Below are 27,106 nucleotides of genomic sequence, written 5' to 3'. Positions count from 1 at the left end.
CTTTGCTTCAACATGCTGATCTGTTAGAAAGGGGAGTTGGTACTCTCTGTTAGGCACTGTGTCTGACTCTCGAAACAACACATTCAGGAAGTAGTAAACCCATTTTACAGATAGGGAACTGAGGCTCAAAACAGCCACACAACTTGCCCGAGGATACGATGATGGAAGAAGCAGCAGTCAAAGCCAGTTTCTTTCACTCCAAAGCCATACGCTTCCACAACTTCATGGCACAAACCACCACCACTTTTTAATAACTCAGTGTGGAAACCCACATGCAATGCCCTCACAGGGCAAGTCTAATATCATCAAGGTGCCCCAAACAGGAAAGAGTTATGACCCCATTTCTACATGGGTTATTGTTACATGCTATACCAACAGGAAATGAAAATGATCACTTGAGTCATTTTTTAGTCAAGCAATAAATTACAGAAGTCTGCTTTAAGCTCTCCATTAAAATAGTTGCATTTTCTCCAGAGTTTGCCATAAATATCTTAAAAAGTCTTATTTTCTTATGTTTCTATTTTATGTATCCATATACGGATTACCAGAAACTATTGTTGGGATGGAGACATTTTAACTTGAGTGAAGTACTTCTCATTTGCCTCAAGTATCCCCCTAAATTTCTTTACCATCATCGGTCTAATTCATGGGCGGTACGAAATACTTTTTGTGTTGATGCCCTCCAAAACATTTATATTGTGTAAATGTACCAATGCAATAACTGACACCTGGAATAGACAATAAATATGTGTGTCTGGAGTATTAAGAGAGAAAATTATTTCATTGCAGAGGCAGCTTCGACGAACCCACCTCCAAGTTCTGCGTGGCTTGTGTGACAGAAGCGTTTGATTACCTGCATCGACTAGGTATTATCTACAGAGACCTGAAACCAGAAAACTTAATTCTAGATGCTGAAGGTTATCTTAAATTGGTAAGAAAAAAATCTGTAACAGTATCATAAGAGATATTTCTGAATACAAAGTTGTGTCATATTTGCATATTGCTTTTAATTTGGGGGGACCTGCTATTTTCACCATGGGGGGGTACTGCCTGTGACATTGGCACCTTTAACACGGGGAAGTGTTGCGAGCATATTCTTTTTGGCGTAGGAATTTAATATTTCAACCATGTTGGTGACTGCAACTAAGGACTCACCTAATAGAATGCCTTTAATATTGGATTTTGTTAATATTTTTGTTTAATATATTTAAATAGGTTTTAATACATTACTGCTACATATAGGGACTGGCTATAATAAAGAATAAGGAAAGATGATAGTCTGTCTCCTGTCCCAAGATAGCCACTGTCTGTATAGGGAGGAAAATACACATGTGAATGTTGGTAAGCTTTCTTTTTTTTTTTTTTTTTAAATCTTTCTAGGTGATTCTAAAGTACAACCAGGGCTGAGAATCACAACACTAGACTAGAAGCTCTTTGAGGACAGAGACTTTCCTTGCTATCCATCTTTGTAATCCTCTGATGCCTAACATGCATCCCTTTGCGGTTATACTACCAGTCACATAAATTTACTTTCAGCGTGGAACTCTAAGAGAACTGGGCAGTCATGGTGGGGAGAAACCAAGGCACTTTCGACGGAACCCCATCCGCATGGGGTGCTCAAGCTGAGTTTTCTTGAGTTTATCTTGTCAGTATGTCAAGGACATGAAACCATCTCTGAATGTAACATTTACAAAGATATTAAAAGTTTCTCACATCAGGACTTTCATACATGGAAATAATACTAGCTATCACTTCATAAGTAGTTTAGTATGTTATGTGTCAAGATCTGTGCTAAACATTTTGCAATTAATATATATAACAATTGATGAGGTAGGTTTTATCATCCACATGTTACAGTGAGTAATTTAACCTTAGGAATTAAACTTATGTGTAATTGCCAAGCGATTTCTCTCCACAGTAAAGGAGTAAAATAAGTCCTTTCATGTGAAATCTAGTGAACTTCCAAGAAACATTTTGATCCATTCAAGCTTTATTTTATCTGTGAAAGGTAGCTTTGAGAACTGGGGAGGTAGTAACACAGGCCTCAATCTCTCCTCTTCTTCACAATTCCTTCATTGGCTATGCCTCTTACAGCTATTTAGGGAAACCCTTTGGAATTTTCTAGAACTAAAACCATCATGAGGGATGCAGACTATCCATTAGGTTCATTCCTTTTTTTTTCAGAACTGTTTTTTAAAAATTGGATAGCATATTTATTATTAATAGCCATGGGGGTCCATAAATATCTCCCCTGTTAGCCAGTGTTATCCATCCAGCTAACTCATTTGCCAACTATCTAAATGAAGAATGACAACTAAAGCCTTTAGAGATTAAAACATAAATGTTGAATCTTTCCATTTCTAGCTATATATCAGAGTATATCAAACTAGATATACTGAAATTCTCTCACTACCAAATGTCTAAAAATACTGGATGAAACATGAAAAAGCTGTATTACATGCATGGCTGACTTTATAAGACAACACTGGTACTCCTCCGTGGTTGGGAACCACACTTGAGGAGGAGTATAGCCTAGAACTCAAACAATGAAGCTGCTGTCTTGTGGGCACCCAGCGATCCAAGATGGCTCAGAGGTCTGATTTTAGTAGCTGCACCTAGTTTTGGACCTGGGCAGTGTGGGAAGTTGAATCAGAGAACATTTCCCAGAGCCAGGAATCACACAGATCACACTCTCGGAAAAATGGAAAGCAAGAAAAAAGATCTAATTTATGAAGACAGAGTGCTTGCAAGAAAACATGCTTTTCTCATTATTGGGCTCTTGGTAGAGGAGCAAAAGAGTCTCCTTTAAGAATTCTTGGCCATAGGCTTGTCTTCATGGAGATTGGGTGTTCAGTCTTCAAAGATGGAAAACCCCATGCAAGAACTTGAAAATGGATTCATGTTGATAGCATGCCCAACTTTTCAAGAATCAATGTATATTCTGTCTGGACGAAGGTACTCTTAACTCAGGATACAAAGAACTCCCAGGGATAAAGTCCCAGAGAACATGAGCTCACATTTTTTAAAAATTTTTTATTGTTATGTTAATCACCATACATTACATCATTAGTTTTTGATGTAGTGTTCCATGATTCATTGTTTGTACATAACACCCAGTGCTCCATGCAGAATGTGCCCTCTTTAATACCCATCACCAGGCTAACCCATCCTCCCACCCCTCTCCCCTCTAGAACCCTCAGTTTGCTTTTCAGAGTCCATCATCTCTCATGGTTCGTCTCCCCCTCCGATTTCCCCCCCTTCATTCTTCCCCTGTTGCTATCTTCTTCCTTTTTTTTTTTCTTCTTAACATATATTGCATTATTTGTTTCAGAGGTACAGATCTGTGATTCACCAGTCTTGCACAATTCACAGATCTCACCATAGCACATACCCTCCCCAATGTCTATCACCCAGCCACCCCATCCCTCCCACCCCACCCCCCACTCCAGCAACCCTCTATTTGTTTCCTGAGATTAAGAATTCCTCATATCAGTGAGGTCATATGATACATGTCTTTCTCTGATTGACTTATTTCGATGAGCTCACATTTCAAAAAAATAAAACAAAAAATATATATGAGGGAAAAAAAGGTACCATGAGCATTATTTGGCAGGCAAATAAGTGCTTCATTATTGGAGTAATCAGATACAAAATGTAAAATAAATCCATCTAACACGCCTTTTAAAAATAAGAGAGGGAATGACAAATGAGTAATGAACAGAGGAAAAAATCTAGTAGGTTTAGAAAATAATAAATAAAACTTCTATTAAGGACTTAAGAATATAATAATTGAAATTATATATTTAAGGAAGTGTCATTAATGGTGGAGCAGCTTCCATTGGACTAATCTTCTTGCTGAGATTAATTATAATATATGTGTAAGAGAGCAACAAAAAGTAGACATTTAAACCTTGAAAAAAGGGAACGATGCTGGATGAAAAATCCACATTGCTACAGCTGTTTAAACTGTTCATTTCAGGACACACCTTACTGTATAAGGCATGGGGATAAATCTTTAGTTAACATCATACCTAACAGTGAAATACTGAACATTTTCCCATTAGATTGTGAACAAGCTAAGAATATTTTCTTTCCACTTTTTTTCAACATTATAACAGAAGTCTTAGCCAATAAAATAAACCAAGAAAAAAAAAATGAAAGATGAGATGAGAAGATGAGAAATGGAGAGGTTACCTGTCTTTATTTTCAGACAACATGATTGTTTATGTAGAAAAACCTAAAGGATCTACCAAAGAAGTACTAGAAGGAATAAGCATGATTACCAGTACAAAGTTAATATATAAATAAAATTATAAGTCACTTAAGTCAATATATAAATAAAAACTATTTTTCTATACTAGCAGTAAATATTTATAAATGAAATAAAAATACTATTTATGATAACATCAAAAATTATAAAATAAATTTGAATACATTTAACGTGTAAAAATGTGTAAGACCTCCACACTGAAAACCACAAAATATTACTGAGTAAAAATATATAACTAAATGGTAAGGCATACTATGTTTGCATATTGGATAACTCAATATTTGATAAGATGTCCATTCTTCCCAGATTAATTACAGATTTAAGGTCATTGTAATATAAATTAGAGCAGGTACATTTTTAGAAACTGAGGCATTTACTCTAAAATTTACACAGAAACTCAGAGTTTAGAAAAGTTAATAACCACTTTGAAAAAAGAATAACAAAACTGAGGAATTTATAGTATCTGATACTATAAACTACAGTAATCAAGGCAGTGTCATAACAGGACAAATAGCATAATCTAACAGAATAAAGTCCGAGATAGATATAGAATCAACTGATTTTTAGCAAAAAGAGAAAAGCCAGTCTTCTCAATAGACGATGCTGAAACAACTGGATATGCATATGTGGGGAAAAAAATGAACCTGCTCCCACCTCACACAATATAGAAAAATTAACTCAACATGGTAATATGGTAATATTTTCACAACATGGGGTAGGCAGAGGTTTCTTAGAATACAAATAGTATTAATTTGTATTAATTATAAAAATTTCAAGCTACTATAATAAAAATATCATAGACTGGGTGACTTAAATAATAAACATTTATTTCTTACAGTTTTAAAGCCATGAAGTCCAAGATCAAGGTGCTGGCAGGTCTGGTATCTGTCTGGTCAGGACCCGCTGCTGGGCTGGCAGAGAGCTGCCTTTTCATTCCTTCACATGAGAGAGAAAGACACACACACACACACACACACACACACACACACACACACAGTTTGGGGGGAGCTCTTTTCTTATAAGGGTTCTAATCGCATCATGAGGGCTTGACACAAACATGCAGTCCATAATAATTAGACTTCATCAAAATTAAAAACTTCTGATAATTAAAATACATTAGGGAATGAATTGTCATGCCATAGACTGGGAGAAAATATTTGCAATACATATTTATATGACAGAGGACTTGATTGTATTGGGACATATACAAATAACTCCTACAGCTCAATAATAAAAAGACAACCCATTTAAAAAAATGGTCAAAGATCTTGAAAAATCACTTCACAAAAGAAGACATAGGAATGATTAATAAGCCATTAATAAGTCATTATCAAGGAAATGCAGATTAAAACCACAAAGAGGAACCATTTCATAGCCACTAAAATGACTACAATTTAAAAGACTGACAATACCAAGTGTTGGTGAGGACTTTCTCCTAAATTACTAGTGGAGAAAGAAAACTGAAAAATAGTCGGTCCGTTTTATATCGAGTCAAACATACACCTAATCTAAGACAAAAAAAATTCAACTTCCAGGTAGAAACTTCACTCCTTAGTATTTATTTAGGAAAACTGAAATCATGTCTTCCAAAATCTTGTTCATCACAGCTTTATTTCTAAAAGTCCCCAAATCAGAAACAGCCCAAATATCCATCAGCAACTAAATGTATAAACGTGGTGGCAGTATGTTCAGCAATGGAATGCTGCTCAGCAGTAGAAAGGAATGAATTACAATAAGCAGCAATGTGAGTGAATTCTAAAAACTATGTTGAGCAAAGGAAGCCAGATACAAGAGTATATTCTGTATGATTACGTTTATTCACATTCTGGAATCCATGGTAGAAATCAATACAATGGCTGCTCCTGGGAGAGGCATTCGACTGGAAAGGGGCATGAAGGAACTTTCTGATGGAATGAGTGTGTCTGTATCTTGACTATATGGTCATTGTGGTTACATGGATAATCTGCATCAAAACTCAACTGTACGCCAAAAACCTATGCACACTATTGTGTGTAAATTACACATCAATTTGAAAAATGTAATAGGTTCAATGTCAGATGATTCACAAATGAAGAGAAAATCAGTTCACCAAAAGATAAATTTAAGTAATTTACACAGAATGTAGCATAGAGACACCAAAAAAAGATGAAAAATAAGAGAACAGAGTGAGAAGTTCTTAAAATTATAAATCGGAGTCCAGGATAAAAATAATATAGAAAATGAGGGAAAAGCAGTATTTAAAGAACACTGGCTGAGAATTTTTTGGGAATTACAAGAAACAACAATCATCAGATAAAGGAACCCAAATAAATCCCATCTGGGACAAATTGTATTTGTTGTGGCTCCTATCTTTGGGTAACAGATCACTCCAAAATGTAATGGCTTAGAACAACAAGAATCATTTATGATCTCTCACCATTTCTGTGGGTCAGAATTTGGGGAGTGGTTCAGCTGGGTGGTTCTGACTTGAGGTCTCTCATGAATTTTCAGTCAGATGTTGGCTGGGGCTTCAGTCACTTGGAAGCTTGTCTGGGGCTTGACCAGGACATCCGAATCCAAAGTCACTTACTCGTATGGCTGGGAAGTTGATGCTGGCTGTTATTTGGGGGCACAATGGGCCTCTTTAGAGGTTGACTATTTTCATGGCATGGCAGCTGGCTTCCCTCAGAATGAGTCATCCAAGGGAAAGCTACAATGCCTTTTAAGACCTACCCTCAGAGTCGCATCTCAGTGCTTCCACTATATTCTGTTGGTCACATAGGGCCAGCCCTGATTTACTGTGAGATTTATTGTGGGAGGGGACAACAAAAACAAAGTATTAAAAGCTATCAAAGAGAAAAGACAGTTTACGTATAAAGGAGTAAAACTTAGGCTTTCAGTTGACATCACAATAGCAACAAGAGAATCCAGAATGCAGTGGAGGAGTATTTTTAAAATTCTGACAGAAAATAACTAATAAGCTTGATTTGTAAACCCAGGGAAACTATCTTTCAAAAGGGCGAAACAAAGGCGTTTTCAAACAAGGATGAAGGGTGTTTACCACCTTCATACAAAGGATGTGCTTAAGGGAGTTGAAAAATGATCCTCTGAGATGCAACCTTAGAAAGATGGTAAACATGTTAAATCTCTTCAAATGATGGTGTACAGGGATCATTCTCATTCTGCTATCTAGTACTGAAAATGAGAAAACACTAAATAACTGAACAGCAGCGACATGAAAACTGGGAGTTGGTATAATTGGAATTAAAGTAGGAGAAAATGTCAGTCATCTTCAAAGGAGGCAGCAAGAGAGAAACAGAAAACCTAGGAAACAATCCAAGAGAAAGCAAACGCACCGAGAACAGAAAGAAATCTAACATGCGTAGACAGCTCTCCAGATCAAAACCAAAGATTGTCAAATATTTATTTTATTTAAAAAATAAAAACCAGCTATATGATGTTTACAAGAGACATACCTAAAGCACGAGGCTGCAGAAAGGTGGAAGTGAAAAAGGACAGAAAAAATATGTCTGGGAAATAGTCAACAAATTGAAATACTGGTTTCATTATCAGGGAAGGGGTGTTGCTAGAGATACAAAGTGTTATCCTTTCATTCTACCAACATGATATAAAAATCCTGATCTTTTATTTACCTACGAAAATGCCTCAAAAATAAGCAGAATTTGAAAGAACTAATAAGGAGAAATGAACCACTGTAGGAAATTTTAATACACCTCTCTCAGAAATTGATGGAACATTCAGACCAAAAAGCACTAAAGCTTTAGAAGATGTGCGCAACACAATTAATAAACTTGATCTAATGGGCTTATAGAATATTGTTCCCAAGAGTCGAAGAATACAAATTAATGATATGTGATCATCCATTAGGGCCATTAAGCAAGTTTCAGCAAATATGAGAAATAGGAATTGGGTTGCCGGCTGGCGGCCTGGCCAAGCTGTTCCCCTGAGAGTTCCTGAGGGGATTGCAGTAAGGATGGGGGTGGTGGAGGTGCCTGGTGACAGCACAGCAAGAATGCACATCTGGGTGATGGACACTGGGCTGTCCAGCCTCGGATGTCAAGTCTTCGAGGATGAAAGACTTCATGTAAGGCTGAACTTGGCCTCATTCACCGATTTTGATTAAATGGTGTTTTTCATCTTCCTACATCATTTCTTGGCAATATCTGTGAGGGATCAGATATCTAAGGACAGAAAGAAAGGAACAGTGTTTTTTTGTTTGTTTGTTTGTTTTGTTCTGTTTTATTTTACCAGCAAAGCATGACCAGTGAAACCATGGGGAAAAAGACTCATGTAAGAGAAAGGTCTGGGTTTTGGAAATGTCTCTCTAGAGGCTGTAGAGATGTGCCTTTCTATGATAATTACAGAGGATGAGTTTGTAGTGTGGGGTGAAGACTTCATTCTACAATTCTTCCCCAATTCACAATTGAGATGGCCAGCCAGATTTGTTTCCAAATGAATTCTGGCTGGTCCAAGGTGTCTCTAATCAGTAAACACACTGAGAGGAGATCAAGGATTAGCAGATATTACTAAAAGAACGTCACATCACCATCTCTCACCCACCCATCCAATAATTTCCTGAATCTTTCTCCACTTTCAAGGCCGAGAAAAGCTGATGTAGGCAATAATGGTTAAGAGTGTTTCTTTTGGTTATCATGAATGAATCAAGGAAAATAATAAGGTGTAGGACAGTACTTAAAGAGTTTAAAGAAGAATCCACCTTGTTCTCAACCCAAGCAGAATTAATGTAGTAGTTTCCCTTCTTGGGTTTGCTCAGCAGAAAACTTGGTAATAATCCAATAAATCAATACACATTCTATATGGTCATGCTATTAACTCATCACTCATCAGTAAATATTCTATATGGTTGTTCTATTAACTCATGGGAGTAATACTTCTCATGTGGTAATAGAGGAACTTTTAATCCTATAGTGAGCATTATGTAAGAAAATACAATGTAGAACATATTAAATGTTGATACTATTGCCTGCTTCTTCATGATCTGTCTTCCCCTCTATGCTAATAGCCCCATGAGGGCAGAAACCATGCTATATGGTGTTTACTGCCAGACTTAGAAATTTGCTTAGCATATAAGAATGAATGAAAGGTCAGAGGGGCATCTTCCTCCTCGCTCCCAAAATAGGAGCATAAAGGTTTTGTTCACTGATGTCAGTGTATTTAAGTTAGAAGTTAAAAACAAAATTTGAAAGAAAAAAAAACAGGAAGAAACCACTAAAAAAATCATAACTCATCTCACTGGAATTTTAAGGATATTTCAAAATAAATCAAGAATCAGTGAAGAAGAAATTTCATATTATAAAACTGAGCTGCAGAACAGACACTACATATGAACACGTGTGGTTACAACTAAAATGATAGAGTAACATTTATAGTCTTAAATGTTTCAACTAGGAAATAAGAAAGGCTAAAAATTAAGGAGCTAAGCATTTAACTTAAGAAGATGGAAATGGGAGAAACAATAAAACCAAAGAAAAGATGGGAAAAAAAGTTGAGAATATTAATTAATAAAATATGATGAAATAAAAGGAATACAGAGCCAAAGGTTGATGTTTTGAAAAGACTAATAAAAGTAACAAACTGGAAATGTTGTTCAAATAGTATTTACAGATAAATACTATTATGAAGGAACATCATTTCAGTTAAAGTAGAGATTTATGTGGATTAGAAAGTATTTGGGCAACTTTACTACTTACTATATGTGAAATATCTATTTATTTATGTATATACTATACATGTTATATATATATGTGACATCATATATATAGTTAGGTTCCAGTGAGGGCTCTTTCTGGTTTGCAGATGGCTGTCTTCTCACACTGTCCTCACCTGGCAGACAGAGATCATCTTTCTTGCGTCTCTTTACATAAGGACACTAATCCTATTCATGAGGATGTCACCTTTGTGGCCTAACTGCCTCCCAAAGGCCCCACCTCCAAATATCATTATATTGGGGATTAGAGCTTTGACATAGGAATCTTGTACAGACACAGTCTATAGCTGAACATCCAGAGAATTCACTTCAACGACTTAACAATACTAATCAGGTGTGAATTCCTTCAGAAAGCAGTAAGAGATAATTCCCATCTTAGTCTGTGAGGCTACTGTAAACTTGGTTCTCCAAAGGAAACTCCTAGGGAAGGCCAATTAATGTCCCATCCAGCTCATAAATTTAGTGTAAAAATCATAAGTAAAATATTAGCAAACTGACTATAAATTAAAACAAGACATCATAACAAAATTGGATCTATCTCAGGAATTCAAGCATAGTTTAACATTAATTCTATTAAACCAAATCACCATTTTAATAGATTAAAAAAGAAAAACAATTCTTTAATCGATGCAATGGATGCAAAGAAAATTTTGATATGTTTCTACATTCAGTTATGATAAAAATCTTAGCAAACCAGGAATAGAAATAAATTTTATTAACCCAATGAAAGATACCTAACAAGGATTTGGAGCAAACACTGTACAACATGATGAAACATTAGAAGTATGCTTTTAGAAGTCAGTGAAATAAGCACTTCTATATTTTGTTGGAGGTTCTAACCCAATGCAGGAAGATATAAAGAAAATTAAAAGAAAGATTGAGACATAAACAACAAAACCTATTTTCCTATGTGATATGATTATGTAGAAATCCAAAATATAACAACAAATTATTAAAATTAAGTGAAGAGTTTAGTATGATTGCTGGATATAAGATTAATAATATAAGAACTCAGTGTATTTTTAAATATCAGAAACGTAGTTGATAAATAGGAATACAAATACCCTTTTAAATACAAATATATATATGTTTACATAATAGAAATAAAAATATAATGTATCTAGGAATAAATCTAACAAAAATGTGTAAGAGCTTTATTGAGAAACATAGATGAATTTATAGAAAGACATTAAAAACATGTAGATTAATAAGCTCATTCTCTTTCTTCTGGGCACAGAGCTAGACAACATAACCCATTCTTCCTTGTGGCTGGCTGATTGTGGCCCTGTGGCGCAGTTCTAGCTAGTGAAGTTTGAGCTGACATGCTTGTGCACCATGATCAGGCCTGGGTGATAGCGACCTCTGCAGATGATCTCCACCCAGTCTTTATGACTTGCGGCTTACAAATACTGAGATTTAAAGTTGGCAGAGCCATAAAGTGGAAGGAGCCTGGCAAGGGTGCCTGGGTCACTCAGTCGGGTGAGTGTCTGGCTCTTGATTTCGGCCCAGGTCATGATCTCAGCTCAGGTTATGATCTCAGGTTCCTGGGATTGAGCCCCATGTTGAGCTCTGTGCTCAGCAGGGACTCTGCTTGGGATTCATCTCTAGTTCTCTTTCTCCCTCTGCCCCTCCCCCTGAAAATGCACTCTCTCTCTCTCTCTCTCTCTCTCTCAAATCTTTAAAAAAAGAAAATGGAAGGAGCCTGTGTCCCTGACCCACTGCTTAGAGATCCCCCTACTGCTCAAGAAAATTCATTATGAGAAGAGAGGTAAATTAATGTAGAGTTTAAGCTTTTATACTTTCTTAGATATGTTTGTTCAACAGTCACTCTAGCATAACCCTAAATCAGAAAGATGTAGAGGTTTCAAAATAGCAAGACTCAACATCAAAAAGATATGAAGTCTCCAAAATCATATACAGATTAGATACACTTCAGTGGAATTCCAGCAAAGCTTTTCATGAAGTTTGGCAAACCGATTTTAAAGTTTATATAGACTAACCAAGGGCCAAGAATAGCAAGAGACATTTCTGAAAGCAAACAAGAAGAGGGTGGGAGGAAATTCTCTCAGATATCCAAATTATAATGCTATCCTTCAAATTAATTACTAATGCGGGGGGAATGTAAATTAAAACCGCAGTGATTTAGTACTTACAAATGGCAAAAATAAAAGTTGTTATCACTAAAGGATAGTAAGGATGTAGAGCAACCGGAACTCTGTGCATTACTGCTGGGGAAGGAGGTGGGTAATGCAGTCTGATCCCTAATGAAAGTAATTTGACAACATGTAGTAAAATTGAAGACACTGCATCTTTGATCTTGTAATTCTACCATCTTACATAAACCTCTGCTAGGTAATATGGAAAATGATATTAATAGAAGCATTTTTGTGATAGCACACAATTAGATATTAGGCAAATGCCCATCAATAGCATAATGGACAGAAAAAATCATTTCATGTTAATTCAGTGGTGTATGATACCGCAGTGAAAATAAATGTACCCCAATATCAATTAAATTCACAAAGATAATTTTAAATGAAAATAGGCAGTTTGCCTGAGAACAGCTGTAAGATTTATCTAAAGTTTTTAAAAACGAGAACTTATTTTACTTAAGGATCTGAAATATGTGGTAATATTAGAAAGGAATGCGAGTACCCAATGAACACCAAAGTCAGGGGAGTGGTGACCTCTTGGCAATGTGCAGTAGGATGCCGGGGAAGGAACACACAGGGCTTCTGCACTGGCTCTGCTCCGTTAACCTGGTGGTAGCTATGGGGGTGCTTTATAACCTGCATATGGGTCACATTAGTTTATGTTTCAGGTTTTTTTTCTAATTTGACAAATAAAAGTAATTATCAGCTCCCACTATATTCTTTCTGCTAGACCATTATTAGCTGTACTTATTAAGTAGTGATTAAGCTTTTCCCACCAATGTGCTGAATATATGTTGCTTCTTTTCTCTTAAAAATCTTCTACTTCCTCATCGATTTATATATAATGGGAAGGTTCCCTTTGGAACCTGGTTCAAGTCTCACCTCCCATATCCATGACCTTCCTAGACTTTAATTTTCTCCTCTTTAACATCAGGATAACAGTTGCTCGTTCCCCAAGCTGTTGTGAAGATCATACATATACATGTGCATTTACATATCTTACCGAAACTGATGTTAACAGTTATCTCTTCATTCAGATTTTTTTCACCAAACAGGTGTTGAACATCTGCTGTGTTACAAATGCAGTAGGGGTTACAAAATGAATAGGATATAACGCTTCTCCTCAAGGAGCTAGATTTATTCACACACAACTAGAGGATGCTGCCCCGAGGAATGTAACTGTGGAAGATAAACAGTGTTAAACACCTCAGAGGAGAAAGGAATTGGTTCTATAAATCCAAGGAAGCCTTCAGAGAGGTGGTGGCGTAGGAGATGAGCATCCAAAACTTTTTTTCAGTTTGTGCTCATGCATGCAGAGCTCCCCTTCAACTTGCCCACTTTCGAGTAAACGCACTAAGTATTTGGGGTGAGTCACCACACCCCCATAAAGAATGGGTTGTTGCCACAAAAGACGCATACCTTAGCCTCCCCCACTCCCATCCAGTGGAAGCCATCCACTGTTGCCCGTTTTAGTGGATGGACATTAGTATCATAAGGACATGAAATCATCATTGGTTGTTGCAGACAGGATCAACAGATTCCTTTGTACCCTTGTCTAGACTTGGGCAAAGTAGGTGCCCTGAAAATTCCACATAAATATTTTTTTGGAATGTTATGTCCCCATGACTCATTTGGTTTAATTAGACTGGTCATTTTGTATCCATTTCTTTATGTGACCAAGAGAACCAATAGCTGACAAATTTACTGACCCAGAGAGAAACTTCTGGGAAAAAGCTAATACTAACTGGACACGGGCTCCAGCAAGCCACAATGCTAATTTTTCTATTTCTGAATGATGCAATCACCACTGCAGATTTAGAAGCATCTTAAAAACCTTCTAATTCATTAAAATCTTTGGAGACTTGATGTGTTTAAACTCTCAACATCATGTAAGCTGCCTTTCATAATGGAAATTTAATAGAGACAAGAGAAAACCTGTGTGTAGCTTCTCTGGATATTCTTCCTGAAAGCTCAGTTTTGTGAGTAGAATTTAAAAAAAAAAGTGTGGGAATATTTTCTTGCCTTCTAGAATGATCCTTTAAAACATTAGTCAGGACATGTATAACCTCTTAATCCTCCAGTGGCCTCTTAGACAAAAAAAAAAAACAAAAACAAAACTGAAGTTCTTTCTGGGGTTTACCAGACCAGTACCTAATCTGCCTTCGCTTCCTGTCTCTCTTCCCCTCATACATAGTGGCCCAGCCACACTGGCCTTCTTGCGGAGCCTTGAACTTACCATGCACGTTCCCAAAGGCTAGGGCTTTCGCGCTGCTCCTTCTCTGTCAGAATCACTCTTGCTCAGAGCCTTTTTCTTATTTCAGTCAGATTGCTGCTGAAATCTGCTCAAATGCTACCTCCTCAGAGAGCCCTTTCCTGGTCACCCTATTGAAAATAAAATTCCTATTGATTGCCGTACCCCACTCTGCCATGTGTTTCTGCAAGCATATGTCACTCTCTGGCATTATTATATATGATCTTCTATTTTTATGCTAGTTCTCCTCTTTCTCTCGAATGCCATCTCTGAGAGGACTGGTGCTTGGTACATACTGGTATTCAATAGCTATTCAGTGAGTGAACGAAGGAACTTACATTTCTGTCGCCTAGAAGAGATAGTGTTAAAAAGGCTGAAGCTTGGGGCGCCTGGGTGGCTCAGTCGTTAAGCGTCTGCATTCGGCTCAGGTCATGATCCCCGGTTCCCCGGGTCCTGGGATCGAGCCCCACATCGGGTTCCTTGCTCAGCAGCGAGCGTGCTTCTCCTTCCACTCCCCCTGCTTGTGTTCCCTCTCTCTCTCTATGTCTTTCTGTCAAATAAATAAATAAAATCTTAAAAGAAAACAAAAGGCTGAAACTTTGTGGTGGAATCCACGGGTGGTATAAGACAGAGGTGATGTGAATGGTTATAGAAAATACACAGAACTTGACATCAGAAGATCTGGGTCTTTCTTGATTAGGCATTTGACTTTGGATAGGTCTGAGTGTCAATTTCCTCTGACCAAATGGATTAGACTAAAGTTGATAAGATCAAAGAAAAGTGGTAAGTTCTCATAAATCTTAAAATCTTAGTATAATTATGGCCATCTCTGTGGGTCAATATTTAAATACTACAAAAGCAAAACCAGCTATTCAAATTAAAATTCACCATTTTCAGAGCTAGAAAAACTCTCCTAAGCATCTAATGAACACCCAATCAGTTTTAAAAGGAAAACTTAAATGCAATGAAAAAAAATGTGTTGAAAGGCTATTATAAAACAACAAAATATAATATTTCCATATGTGCATACACACAAATGCAATTATAAGCATTGCTTTCTTGTCTCTTAAATTTCAGTCTTTATAAAATTAGCTAGGATTTTCATATTGGTTCTTCCTCTGAGGAATAAGTATATAAGCTAATCTCAGGTGGTTACAAATTTTAATTTCATAGTATCCCCAGCCATCCCTTAGATAAAATCTTTATGAGTCATTTTCTATAGATAAAAGAAAACAGTAAAATCCCACTTCAAATTAGGCTGCTTAAATTCCTTTTTTCTAATAAGGAAATCCTTGCTGTTGCATGATAAGTACTAAAAAGCACTAGTGGAAAGCTAAATTTCTAAGAGATTTATTTAAGATAAAACAAAGAATTTAAATATTAGTATTCGAATAAATAAACGAGGGCTGGATTTTATAGTTCATTGACATACTCTTTCAGGTGAGGGCCTATTTTGATATGTTAACCTTATTTATTTATTCTTTTACTCAATATTATTGCCATGTTATTGCGATAGCCCATGTGCATAATGAAACTCTTAAAATGTGAACCTTGAGGCTCAGGTATAATTTGTGTGTCTGTTTACTTCAGGGAGGTGAAGGGCGGTTTTATTAAAATAATACCTGTATGTATTGGAGATGAAGAGTACATGCTAAATAACGCCTGTGGACAGAAACCAACTGTTTGTTTTGCAGGGCAGGATGTCAGTCATGTACACTGCTCCCATTCAGTGAGCGAGTCTTCCTGTTGCTCCAGACTTCTCGCTCATCTCTGTTCTGTGCACAGAGTTGGTTCATTGAATAGAGTCTCAGAGAAATGGAGGGGCCTATTCTGAAAAGACAGATGAGGGTAGCACCAACTTATTCCCCGAGGAGAGTTCCTGATCCTCGTTCAGGGCCAAGCTCAGATATCAGCCTCCTAATGACATCTTCCCCAGTGGTCTTTTCCCTAATGTTCCAGAAGTATATGTTTTTTGGCTCTCTGCATAATCTACTCTATCATGTATCACATGAAATAATATTAATCGCATATGTGTAAGTATTCCCAACACTCTGAGTTTCTCCTAGGCAGCTCTGTATCTGTAAGCCTAGCACAGAGCCTGGCCAATGGTGGGTGCTGACTGTGTCTTTTCAGGGCAAATAAGTTCATTCAGGTGCTATTCACAGCTGACCTGCGGGAGAAGGATTCAAAGTGTCCATAGTCTGGCCAAAGTTGAGAAGAGGTGATCCTGGCTTTTTCTATGGAATGTCAGAATGTAGAGGATGCAGACATTGTGTATCATGGTTTTTAAAGATGGATCAGAATTTTAAGACTCCCTTTCTCTCAACAATGGTCCCTTTCCCAAACTCTCAATTTTGCTATTACTTTTCATTTTATGATGGAACTTAAAGTGCACCAGGGTCGATCACTTCCCCTTTCTCTCCTCTTCCTAATGAATGCCACCATTGATTAGAAAATTATTTGTCTGCTTGCTCTGAGCTTTACATTTGTTGTAATGGTCTATGCTAGCCATTCCTCTCATCTTCTAGGTGTCATGGGCATAGAGGTGTGTGCATGGAACTTTCTCCATTGTAACTAGATTTATACCTAGTTCTGCAAAAGAATAAATGAGAGTGTCAGTGGTGTGTATGTGTGTGTGTGTGTGTGAGAAAGGAAGGGCGGAGGTATAGACAGAAGGTAGGAGAAGTTAGAGGGACACGTAAAGAAGAACATGAGTTTTATGGTCTCTGAAAATGTCTTTGACATTGTCTTCCAGGTTGACTTTGGATTTGCTAAGAAAATAGGATCTGGACAGAAAACATGGACATTCTGCGGAACTCCAGAGTATGTAGCTCCTGAAGTCATTCTCAACAAAGGACATGACTTCAGTGTGGATTTTTGGTCTCTGGGAATTCTAGTGTATGAGCTCCTAACCGGCAAGTAAGTACCTTCAAGTTCACAGAAGTATTAAAATAATTTACTAATGATAAAAAATATATAATTTAAGAGTTTAATTTTTAGAAATATTTTTGATTAAGTGTGATGACTTTTCCCCTTTGTATATTTTACATATAGCATGCTTGCTGGTTTGTAACATGGAGAAAACATTCCAGAAGGTACAGGAAAGAAGTACAGAATTGCTTTGGTTTACCTAAAATGGCAAGGCCTGTTATTATAGATAACATGTTAACTGTGTGAAGGTTTTGGTAATTCCGTTGTAAGAATAAGGAGAGGAATTGAGGCTGTGGGCTGTTATTATTTCCTCTCATATATATTTTTTGTAATGGAGAAAATTGTAATCATGTTCCGATTAAATCCATTAAACAATGAAACTAAATTTAGCTGCGTTCTTCCATCTTCCCAATAAATCATTAACCAGAAAACTTAAGAGAAAGGAACATTGCTGGATTTAAATTTTAATGTCCTTGTCAACCGTCTTGTAGAGGTGCTAATGAACAGAGACCAGACACAGCAGGAGGTTTAGCAGTTCAAATTGAATTGTCGCCCCTGGAGGGATTAAAGGGCTATATTAATGAATCCAGGATCCCAAATATTCATCATGCGTGCATGCATACACATACGTGCACATGCATTTACACCCACGCATGCATATACACATACATAGGCTCTATGTAATATTACCTCACATTGTAAAGCACTTTACAGTTTACAGAGCTCTTACATGTGTATCCTCTAGTTTAATTTTTATGAATTTGTGTGGAAGTTAAAGAAGGAATTTTTTTATTTTATGACTTAAATGTTATGGATTAGACAGCCAGAACAGAGAGCTACCTGCTACCTGCTTAAGGTCAGGGATTTGATCCCAGATCTTCTAACCCTAAATATGACACACTTTCCATTACACACCTATGCCTTATAACATATGCATTTTTAATGTAATGCATGGACATCCCCACAGGATACAGTTCAGTTTTTTTCCCTTTGTTTTTCATCAACTGTTTTGATCATCCTTACAAACCTTTATAAGCAAATATTCTCAGTCTTATTTTCAGAGCAGATTTGCTTATGGAATGGCATATGAAATACTGAAATGAGCCCTTTGATGGGGATTCAAGTCTCAACACATACTTAAAAAGAGTTTCATAAAACCTGGAACTTTTATACTGCAAATTTCTAACGTTAGATTGATTACCTGTGGCTGTATATTCGACTTCGTTGTCCACGTGCATTGAGCAAACAGATATGAAAGATTATTTTAGATTATCTGTATTTATTTTCAAATAGTCATTGCTTAAGATTTTGATGGATAGAAGAGAAAATTCTCCAGACTGTCCTTCAGAGAGAAAGATGTTTACTATCTTGGGACACAAGGAGTTCTGTTTCAAGAATGTGTTCCTCATCCCTGTGAAATTTGTCAGCTGCATTTGTAAGAAATACATGATGGTTCGTGTGGTAGCTAGGGAATATAGAACTCAGTCTTTATCAGCTGGAATAAGCTTCTACAAGGAATAAGGAAATAAAGTGAGGGAATAAGGAAAGGGGATCCCCAATAACTTGGAGTTGTTAAAGTGGCTTTGAACTGTCAAGAACTTGAGAAATTGTTCTTAAAAAGGTTTTCAGGGTAGGGCATGAAAAAAGTTAATTTTAAATGCCCTGAACTCTAGAGAGTCAGGAGGTAAAGGAAAATGAGAAAAAGAACTAAAACACAGCACAACACAACAAACACAACATAACTGTAAATACAAAAGTATTGAAAATAGAGCAATGCTTTTTGTTTCATACCTCATTTTCTTTTTTTATTTTTTCGTATCTTATTTTCTTTACAAGCAAGACATAGATTGTTGCACCAACCTTATTTCATGTTTATTACTGAGAGTGGGAACTCACTAGCAAAAGGTCTCAAGCATGGCCAAGATATAGCAGAGTAGTTCATGAAAGTCATCTTCAAATTAAATGACACAATAGAATAAAGTATTTTTAATAGCAAAGCATGTGAGTTAAAACGTTATCCAAATTCAGTGGTCAATTCCCAATGCTTTCTTATTCACCCTAGCAGTACTTCCCTTGAAGTACTCTCTTCACATGCCTTCTAGGACCTCCCTTTCTCTCATTTATTTGGCTCCATCTTTGTCTTCATTGCTGAATCCTTCTTATCCTCCTGACCTCTCCACATTGGGCCACTTTAGTCCTTGATCTCTTTTCTATCTACTCACTCCTTGGCAGATATCAAGTTCCTGGCCAGAAATCCTGTCTGATGACACCCCACAATCACACCTCCAGCTCTCTTTCCTGAATGCCAGCCTCACAAATTCAGCTGCCTGCATAGCATCTCTGTTTGGACATTTAAAACCTAACTCAATTTGGACATTTCATAACATGCTCTGGACCTCTGGACGCCCACTTTTGGCCCCCACTCCAGCCTTTCTTCTCTTAGTAAGCAATAGTTCCATTCCATAAGTCAAAACACTTCAGCATCATTCTTGAATCTTTTCTTTCTCCTACACACCACATTCACAACATTGGCAAATCCTATTGGCTTTACCATCTAAATAGATCCAGAATCCAACCACATCTCACCACCTTCACTTCTACCATCATAGTTCAGGCCATCAGGCCTTCCTTCCCCCATTGCTAGCACTGTCAAAGGTCATTTTTGACACATTTTTTCTTAAAAAGCTTACTCTGACTGCTGTAAACTCCACCATCTGACTCAGAGTACATTCCTAGGCCATTAGCATCACCCGCTAGCTTCACATGATAAGACCCTCATCGCTTCTACCCCTCTTCTGCTTCCTTACTTATTCCCCCAGCAACCCAGCCCTCCTCACCGTTGGCAGAGCAACCCATGCCACTCCTGACTCATGGCCTTTGTACCTGCTGTCTCTGAATCTTTTGCTTACAGATAACAATGCGGCTCATTCCCCCCTTCTCTTCATTGATACCACTGCTCAATTGTCAACTTATGAAGAGGCTTTTCCCATCTACCAGGTTTAAGAAGATCACACCTCTCTCTGTCACTCTGTCCCCTCCTTGAGTTTTCTTTTTAGTGATTATCACCAACTGACAAATCACCTGTATGTGTACGTGTGTCATTTGTTAAGTGATATGAAATCAATGAAATTATTTTCTAGCATATATCCAGATTTTTTAATACAATGACTAATGAGAAAGGAGGAGGGAGGAAGGGAAGAAAAGGTAAGAAAGTCAGTTGTAAATGTGTCTGACATGTTGGTCCTAGTGTCCTATTTTGGCTTTTCTCCAGCCCTCCCTTTTCTGGGATTGACCAAATGATGACCTACAATTTGATTCTCAAAGGAATTGAAAAAATAGATTTTCCCAGAAAGATCACAAGGCGACCTGAGGATTTGATTCGGAGACTTTGCAGGTGAGAATGAAAATTAAAACTCCTACTTCTTGGGGAATGTGTGAAGTCTTCTCATTTCTGTGTCCACACAATTTAAAATTAGGTATGCATTTACTTTTTGTACTTTTCTATGTAGCTAAATTATATTTAAAGGAAATCATTTCTTCACTAGGAGTTTGAGTTTACTTCATGTTACAGAATCACAGTACCTGCTTACAGTTTAAAAGAGATCTACAGTTATCAATCAGCTTATCTTTGGGAATCATCTTTATCTGTATTAAGGCAAAAGAACATTAGTTTAATAAAGGAGTAATTAATTAACAACCTTGTTATTTTGAGAGAAAACCAGTGGTGGTGACAAAGTGTCACTCCTTGCCCTCTGTCAGTCTTCATTTTAAAAAACAGTACCTCTCTGGCCTTATTTTAAATTATTCCTAATTTCTATTTACCCTTAAAAATAATATATTAGAGAACAGAAGACTTCTGGAATTTGTGTTTAAACTTTGCTTTGTCACTGTTTTCTTTCTTTCTTTTTTTTTTTTTGCACATTTGAACTGTTTTTTAAAGCATTAGCATTTAGTAAATTTAGAACATGAAACCTAGTTGTGGGTTGCCAACAGAAATCTCTGCATGTTTCTAAGATTCCAGCTCAGATGTAAATGATTCTTAAAGATTTCCGTTTTTTCTCAGCAAAGTTGGTAAGATAACATCCTTATTCATAGCTCATTTAAAGCACCGGGGTGTGTGTGTGTGTGTGTGTGTGTGTGTGTGTATACTGGAGATGGGCATGTGTTTTTCATTTCCCTGTACTCAGCTGCTTGGCCTATGAATATTGTTGAAAAAATGAATGAATAAATACATAAAGAAAAAATGTTAAATTTTAATTTAAAATTCACCAAAGCATAATTATTATAAATTGCCCTTCAAAAAATTTTTATTTTAGGCAAAATCCAACAGAAAGACTTGGAAATCTGAAGAATGGAATCAATGACATTAAGAAACACAGGTACATAGCTATTGCTTGGCCCAGAAAATAATAGAAATTTATAGAAAAATGTAATCTTGAAGCTTTTGTTGTAGGTCACAAGAGCCCCTTTACAGATGCTCAATTTTTCCTTTTTGGTGTTTTATTTTTAATTTGTATTTTACTAGGTGCAGTTACAATAATCAGTCTCAAGGTGATTTCTCTAATGCTGAAAATTCACATCAAGAATGGATGAAATTCTAAAACAAGTGACAAAATCACATCTTTAAGTTATAGCAACTTAGCTTTTTATACACTGCTATTTTTATTTTTATGTTTATTTTTTAAGTAGGTTCCACACTGGGTGTGGAGCTCAATGAATGACTCCAAGATCAAGACCTGAGCTGAGATCAAGGGTTGGATGCTTAACCCACTGAGCCACCCAGGAGCCCCTTATTATTTTTTAAAAATATCAACTTGGATTCTATAGAGAAATTAAGTTCTAATTTTGACCTTTGATTTGTGATTAAAGTACGATATAGTCACTGTTGTCAACATTAAAGAGAAATCAACTGTTAAATAGTATTATATTTCAGTTTTAGTTAATAGTATATATTTATTTTAAATACAATTTTCCTTTGACTAGCTCTCCAAATTTTGAAGCCTAGTATTGTATTTTACATTTGGGATAAAGTACATTGATTTCCACAAAACCTCAAACACTGTTTCAGCCTTATACAATAATCTAACATGCATCTTTGCACTTCTGTGGATTTCTGAAGCTGGCCTTCAGAACCAGTGATAACTTCCATGAATTATCCTCTTTGATTTGGTTTATATATGTAGAGTTCAAGCCTTTCAGATTTTTAAAACAACTGATGCCTAGCTAAATCCTGCAATCCTCAAAATGTTTTAATTTTGCTCACGATATACAAAAAATATCACCAACTGATAGTACTATTGATAACAGAAAAACTAAATTGGAGAATTTCATCATTGACAACCTGTGAACACACTGAAGTGTTTATGTTCAGAAATGAAAACACCTCTCAGTATTTCATTCCTATCTGGGTATTTTTTCCTGAAGAATTAGAGGCACAGAACACAGTGTGGAAATAAAGGGAGAAAAGCTTCTGAATAGAAACACTATTCATTTTGCTTAACAGTAGTGGTGCAGCTTCAAAAAAAAAAAAAAAAAATTCCCCAGGCTGCCAACCCTGCTCTATCTATTCATGAACTCACTTGAAATAAAGCCACGTATTCAACATTGTAAATTCATATTGGGCTTTGCCTTAAGGGTGTGTTAGGAGGGAGGGAGGATGAAAGAGACAGACTCAGCTGTGCATATTATAGACATGAAAATGCCTATAGTATTTTTATTATTCTTTGTCATCCTTTGGATTGCCTTCAGTGTAAAACTCATTATTTGTCTTAGATTCCAATTTATCTTTCTTTCTCCATGCGCTTATTACAATTTCTTTTCTCATTATAAAATGACACCTAAACACACTATTCATATTGAGCAAACAAGTGTCCCATCAATTAAAGTCATCCCTTCAATGTATTTTCCTCCTTTTGCTCATTAAGGAAGAGTCTTCACGTTTTGCACCCAGGTGGTCAGGGTTAACAGGCTCTGGTTTTATCTTTTCTTTCTTATTTACCTGAGGCTCATTTAAATGTAGCTGTCAAACTGTGATTGGGTGCGCATGCAAACTGAGGCTAAAGGATTTTCTCACCTCAGCATGGTAGTGAAGAATTTTGAATTTCCTTCCCTGTAGGGATTAATTGGCCCACTCTTCTTAACAGGCGGGATGTTCTTGGCCACGTAAAGGTAGATTTGGAGTGCAGTGCATGGGGTCGAGTTCAGTAATAAGATGGACCAGATTTACACAGTGCGTTTCAGTGAGCCCAGAGAGCTCAAAGACATTATTTCATCTGATTTACCTAGTGTTTCTTAAAATATAAAGCTGGGGGGGGGGGGTTGGTTAAGAACCTGCTTTTAAGTAGGAATGCTCTAAAACCTTCCATAAGTCTTCAAGGCTTATAGTTTCTCTACTCTGTGTACTCTTGGAATTAAAAAGAAAATCTTTCTGAAATTTGCCATCAGATTTTCTCACTCTTCTCTAAAGTAAAATATATGCTTTTTTCTCAGGGAACCATTCATTTTAACTTTGTATTTAAAAACAATGCAATTTAACATGGCATATTGTTATGTTTGTCCATTCTGAGTTAAATCATCTTAACTAAACATAATCAGAGCTCCTCCCTCCCCTATTTCTGAGCTAATGTATGAACTAGGCATCGATCATGTCTCCCAACACCAATCTGAAAAGAGGGATAATATATTTGTAGGGTGCAATTAAATCTTTTCTTTGTTTCAAGTGCCTTAATGTTACCTGTAATATTTCTAGGTGCTAAAATTACTTTCCAGAATAGCTTCTACCAGTCTTCTAAAAATGAAGAAGCAGTTTATGTGCCATTGCTGCTAATATTTCTTTGGTGAATATTTTTTACACATGAATGCATGCTGGCACTTGTGTTACTTAAAATGTGGTTAGTGTCAAAAGGCCAAGTGTTAAGTGAATGGCCACTCATGTTAAGTAAATATTGCCGTAAGTCAAATTGTAGCAAGTACTCAGCAAGAAATGTATAGGCTCTTTGATTCAGTAGGGTAACAGTAATGATTTTTATTAATATTTATGGAGTAGCTTCTGGGTAGAGAGCAGTGTAAAATATGTTAAAAGAAATTGTGGCAGTATTTGGTGGCAAAAGAAAAGAATCCACATGACTGTGCACCTAGAAATCCCTAAAAATGAAGCTTCAGTCTATGCCAAGAAGCTGATGGGTGGATCAAGGAGAGGACTCTTTGGTTTTGTAGCAAGGACAGGGAAGCCTTACAGCTGGGTTGCTGTCTGACTTTCACTCTTTGATTAGTGTCTCAGCAGCTTATACTAAAATGGCCCCTTGGGTTAAGAATGGCACCTGAAATGGAATGTACTAGAGCCTTCCCTCTGTTTATAGTACTTTTACTCTTGCTAAGCTTAGACTTGGAATGGGGAATCCAGTCAAGGACTGAATGAAAACCAACTCCAGCGGTGAGAAGAGATTAGAAAAGATGGAAGAGCATCATTTTTGGCGTGGCTGACAGACAGGAGTGTGACAGCCACCCAAATTCCCCAGCCCTCAGCCTCACACCTCTACCACCACCCTGCCTCCTTACAGCCCCCTCTGGTCATGCTCCACATAGCAGCCAGAATTATCTTTTGGAAGGGTGCTTAGATTCCATCATTTCCTTAGAACTTTCTAATGGCTTCCCATTAAGCATAAAATCCTGATTCCGTACTGTGTTCTACAAGACCTGCACGGTCTGGCCTCTAGCCAGTTTTCATATACCCTGGAGCACACCAGCATCCTATGGAAATAGCAGTGGGAAACAAGGGAAAGCACCCAAGTAGGTAGGATAACATGTCCTGGAAGCCAAGTGAAAAAAGTATTTCAGGAAGTGTGAGTAATGAATGGTGGCAAATTCTCCTAGGTGAAGTAATACAAAAACTGAGAATTGAGGAGATTCACAGGAGTGGAGGGGGTGGGTGCTGATTGTAGTGTGGTCAGGAGAAAATGGGTAAGTAGAGTGATTGGATAACTTCCAAGGAGTTTTCCTCCTGTGGGAGGAGAGAAACAAAGTGAAAGCTGGATGGGAGCTCAGGTCAAGGGAGGGTGTTTTGTGGTTGGAAGAAATAAAATGTCTCCAAACTGATGGGGATGATCTAGCAGGTGGGCATTGAAGATTCAATAGAGAGGAGAATGACAGGAGCATGGCTTTGAATAGAGGAGTCCACAGGATCAAGTACACAGTGCAGGAGCTGAGCTGACCTTCCCTAGAAGCAAAGGCAGTGAACTCATGGTGCACGAGAAAAGGGATCCACAGATGTGAACAGACAGGCAGATAGACTGGTGGAAGCTTGTGACAGCTCAGTTTTCTCAGTGAAATAGTAAGTCAGGTCATCATTCAGGGAGTGAGGATGGGGGCAGTTTCTGGAAGTTTGAGGAGAGAGGACAAAGTATGAATTATGAGTCTAAGGGAGCGTGACAGTGAGTGGGACAACAGGGAAATCTAGACCAATTGCTGGGCAGCATGAACTACCCCCTTGAGGTTAGTGGGCATGGATTTAACGTGAGACCAGACAACCAGCATGGTTATGCATTCCCCCCCGCCCCTTCCAGCTGCACTGTAGCGGGCAGGGAGAGGGCAACAAAACGGACTGACAGATAACTCGACGGCTGATAGTTTATCGGGCAAGTAATATTCTTCTGTACTGTTTCTACTTCTCAGATGGTTAAATGGTTTTAATTGGGAGGGACTGAAAGCACGGAACCTTCCATCACCTTTACAGAGAGAGGTATGGTATCTGCTATATTACTTTCTTAATTTTTTTCTAGTTTTTGTTTTCATAAACAGAATAGGGGTGTGTACCACATTTTAGATTTTTTTAATACTTTTTAAAAATTAAGTGAAAATGTCATAGCAATTTGTGATTATGGGGACTAAATAGTATTTCTTGTTTGATGGAGATCAGCTCAGTTCTCAGGAACCAATTACATATAAATCTAAGTCCCCAGGTAGTCAATGTTGGTCAGGCTAACAGAGGGCTCTAGAAGTAAAATATGAATCATACCGTGATTTAAAATTTTCTGGTTAGCCACAGGTAAAATGAAACAGGTGAAATTAATTTTAATTATTACAATATATCAAAAATTGTCATTTTGATATGCAATCAACATAAAATATTAATGAGATGTCACATTTATTTTCCCATACTGTTTTTGAAATCCCAAATGTGGATTTTACAGCAGTCTCAATTTGGACTAGCCACCTTTGGGGTGCTCAGTCACCACCTGTGGCTGGTGGGACAGCATGGCTCGAGAGGAAACAGAACATCTGCTAACAGGGTGGGGAAGGGTGGGGGCGCGGAGAATGACTCAGGAATGATCTCAGTCAACACCCTATAGACTCTATGCTGTGTTCTCCTTAAAGGAATTTTAAAACCATTTTTAGATTGACATCTCAGTTCTTTCATTGTATGTTTAAATTGTGGAGGATGTGATTTCCAGTATGTTGTAAATATTGACATTTTAAAGTAAAACGTTACTCCTTTAAATATATGTAATGTAATCTAAATACCAGTGAGATTAGATGCCCATTAGTCATTTAAAATCTACAGACAGCAATATTACATAATTCCTTTTCCTCTCTGAATTTATATTTTTATATTTCCATCCCATTTTCCCTAAAAAGTTTCATCTTATGTAAAAATATTTTTATGCCTGCTAGTATTTGATTATTCTTTAAATGGCTTTCAACTATAGTTTTCTAAATTTTAAAATTCCTGTGACAAACAGGAATTTCTGTGACAACACACATATTTCTTCTGGATT

At 37.1% G+C, this 27,106-nt stretch overlaps 1 protein-coding gene across 3 annotated transcripts in view; it reads left to right on the top strand.

The window, feature by feature from the left end:
* Positions 1-27,106, top strand: part of PRKG2 (protein kinase cGMP-dependent 2) — a 107,448-nt gene that overhangs the window by 77,099 nt on the left and 3,243 nt on the right. For all 3 annotated transcript variants that reach the window (XM_032400625.1, XM_032400622.1, XM_032400626.1), the window contains 5 exons: positions 790-931; positions 17,158-17,321; positions 20,605-20,727; positions 21,650-21,712; positions 26,004-26,070. In XM_032400625.1, coding sequence (XP_032256516.1) covers positions 790-931; positions 17,158-17,321; positions 20,605-20,727; positions 21,650-21,712; positions 26,004-26,070 — 559 coding nt within the window. The remainder of the gene's footprint in view (positions 1-789; positions 932-17,157; positions 17,322-20,604; positions 20,728-21,649; positions 21,713-26,003; positions 26,071-27,106) is intronic.

The sequence above is a fragment of the Phoca vitulina genome, unplaced genomic scaffold (genome assembly GCF_004348235.1).
Source record: "Phoca vitulina isolate PV1807 unplaced genomic scaffold, GSC_HSeal_1.0 scaffold3, whole genome shotgun sequence".
Lineage (NCBI taxonomy): Eukaryota > Metazoa > Chordata > Mammalia > Carnivora > Phocidae > Phoca > Phoca vitulina.
Note: the sequence above shows the minus strand (reverse complement) of the source record. Positions and strands in the feature narration are given on the sequence as shown.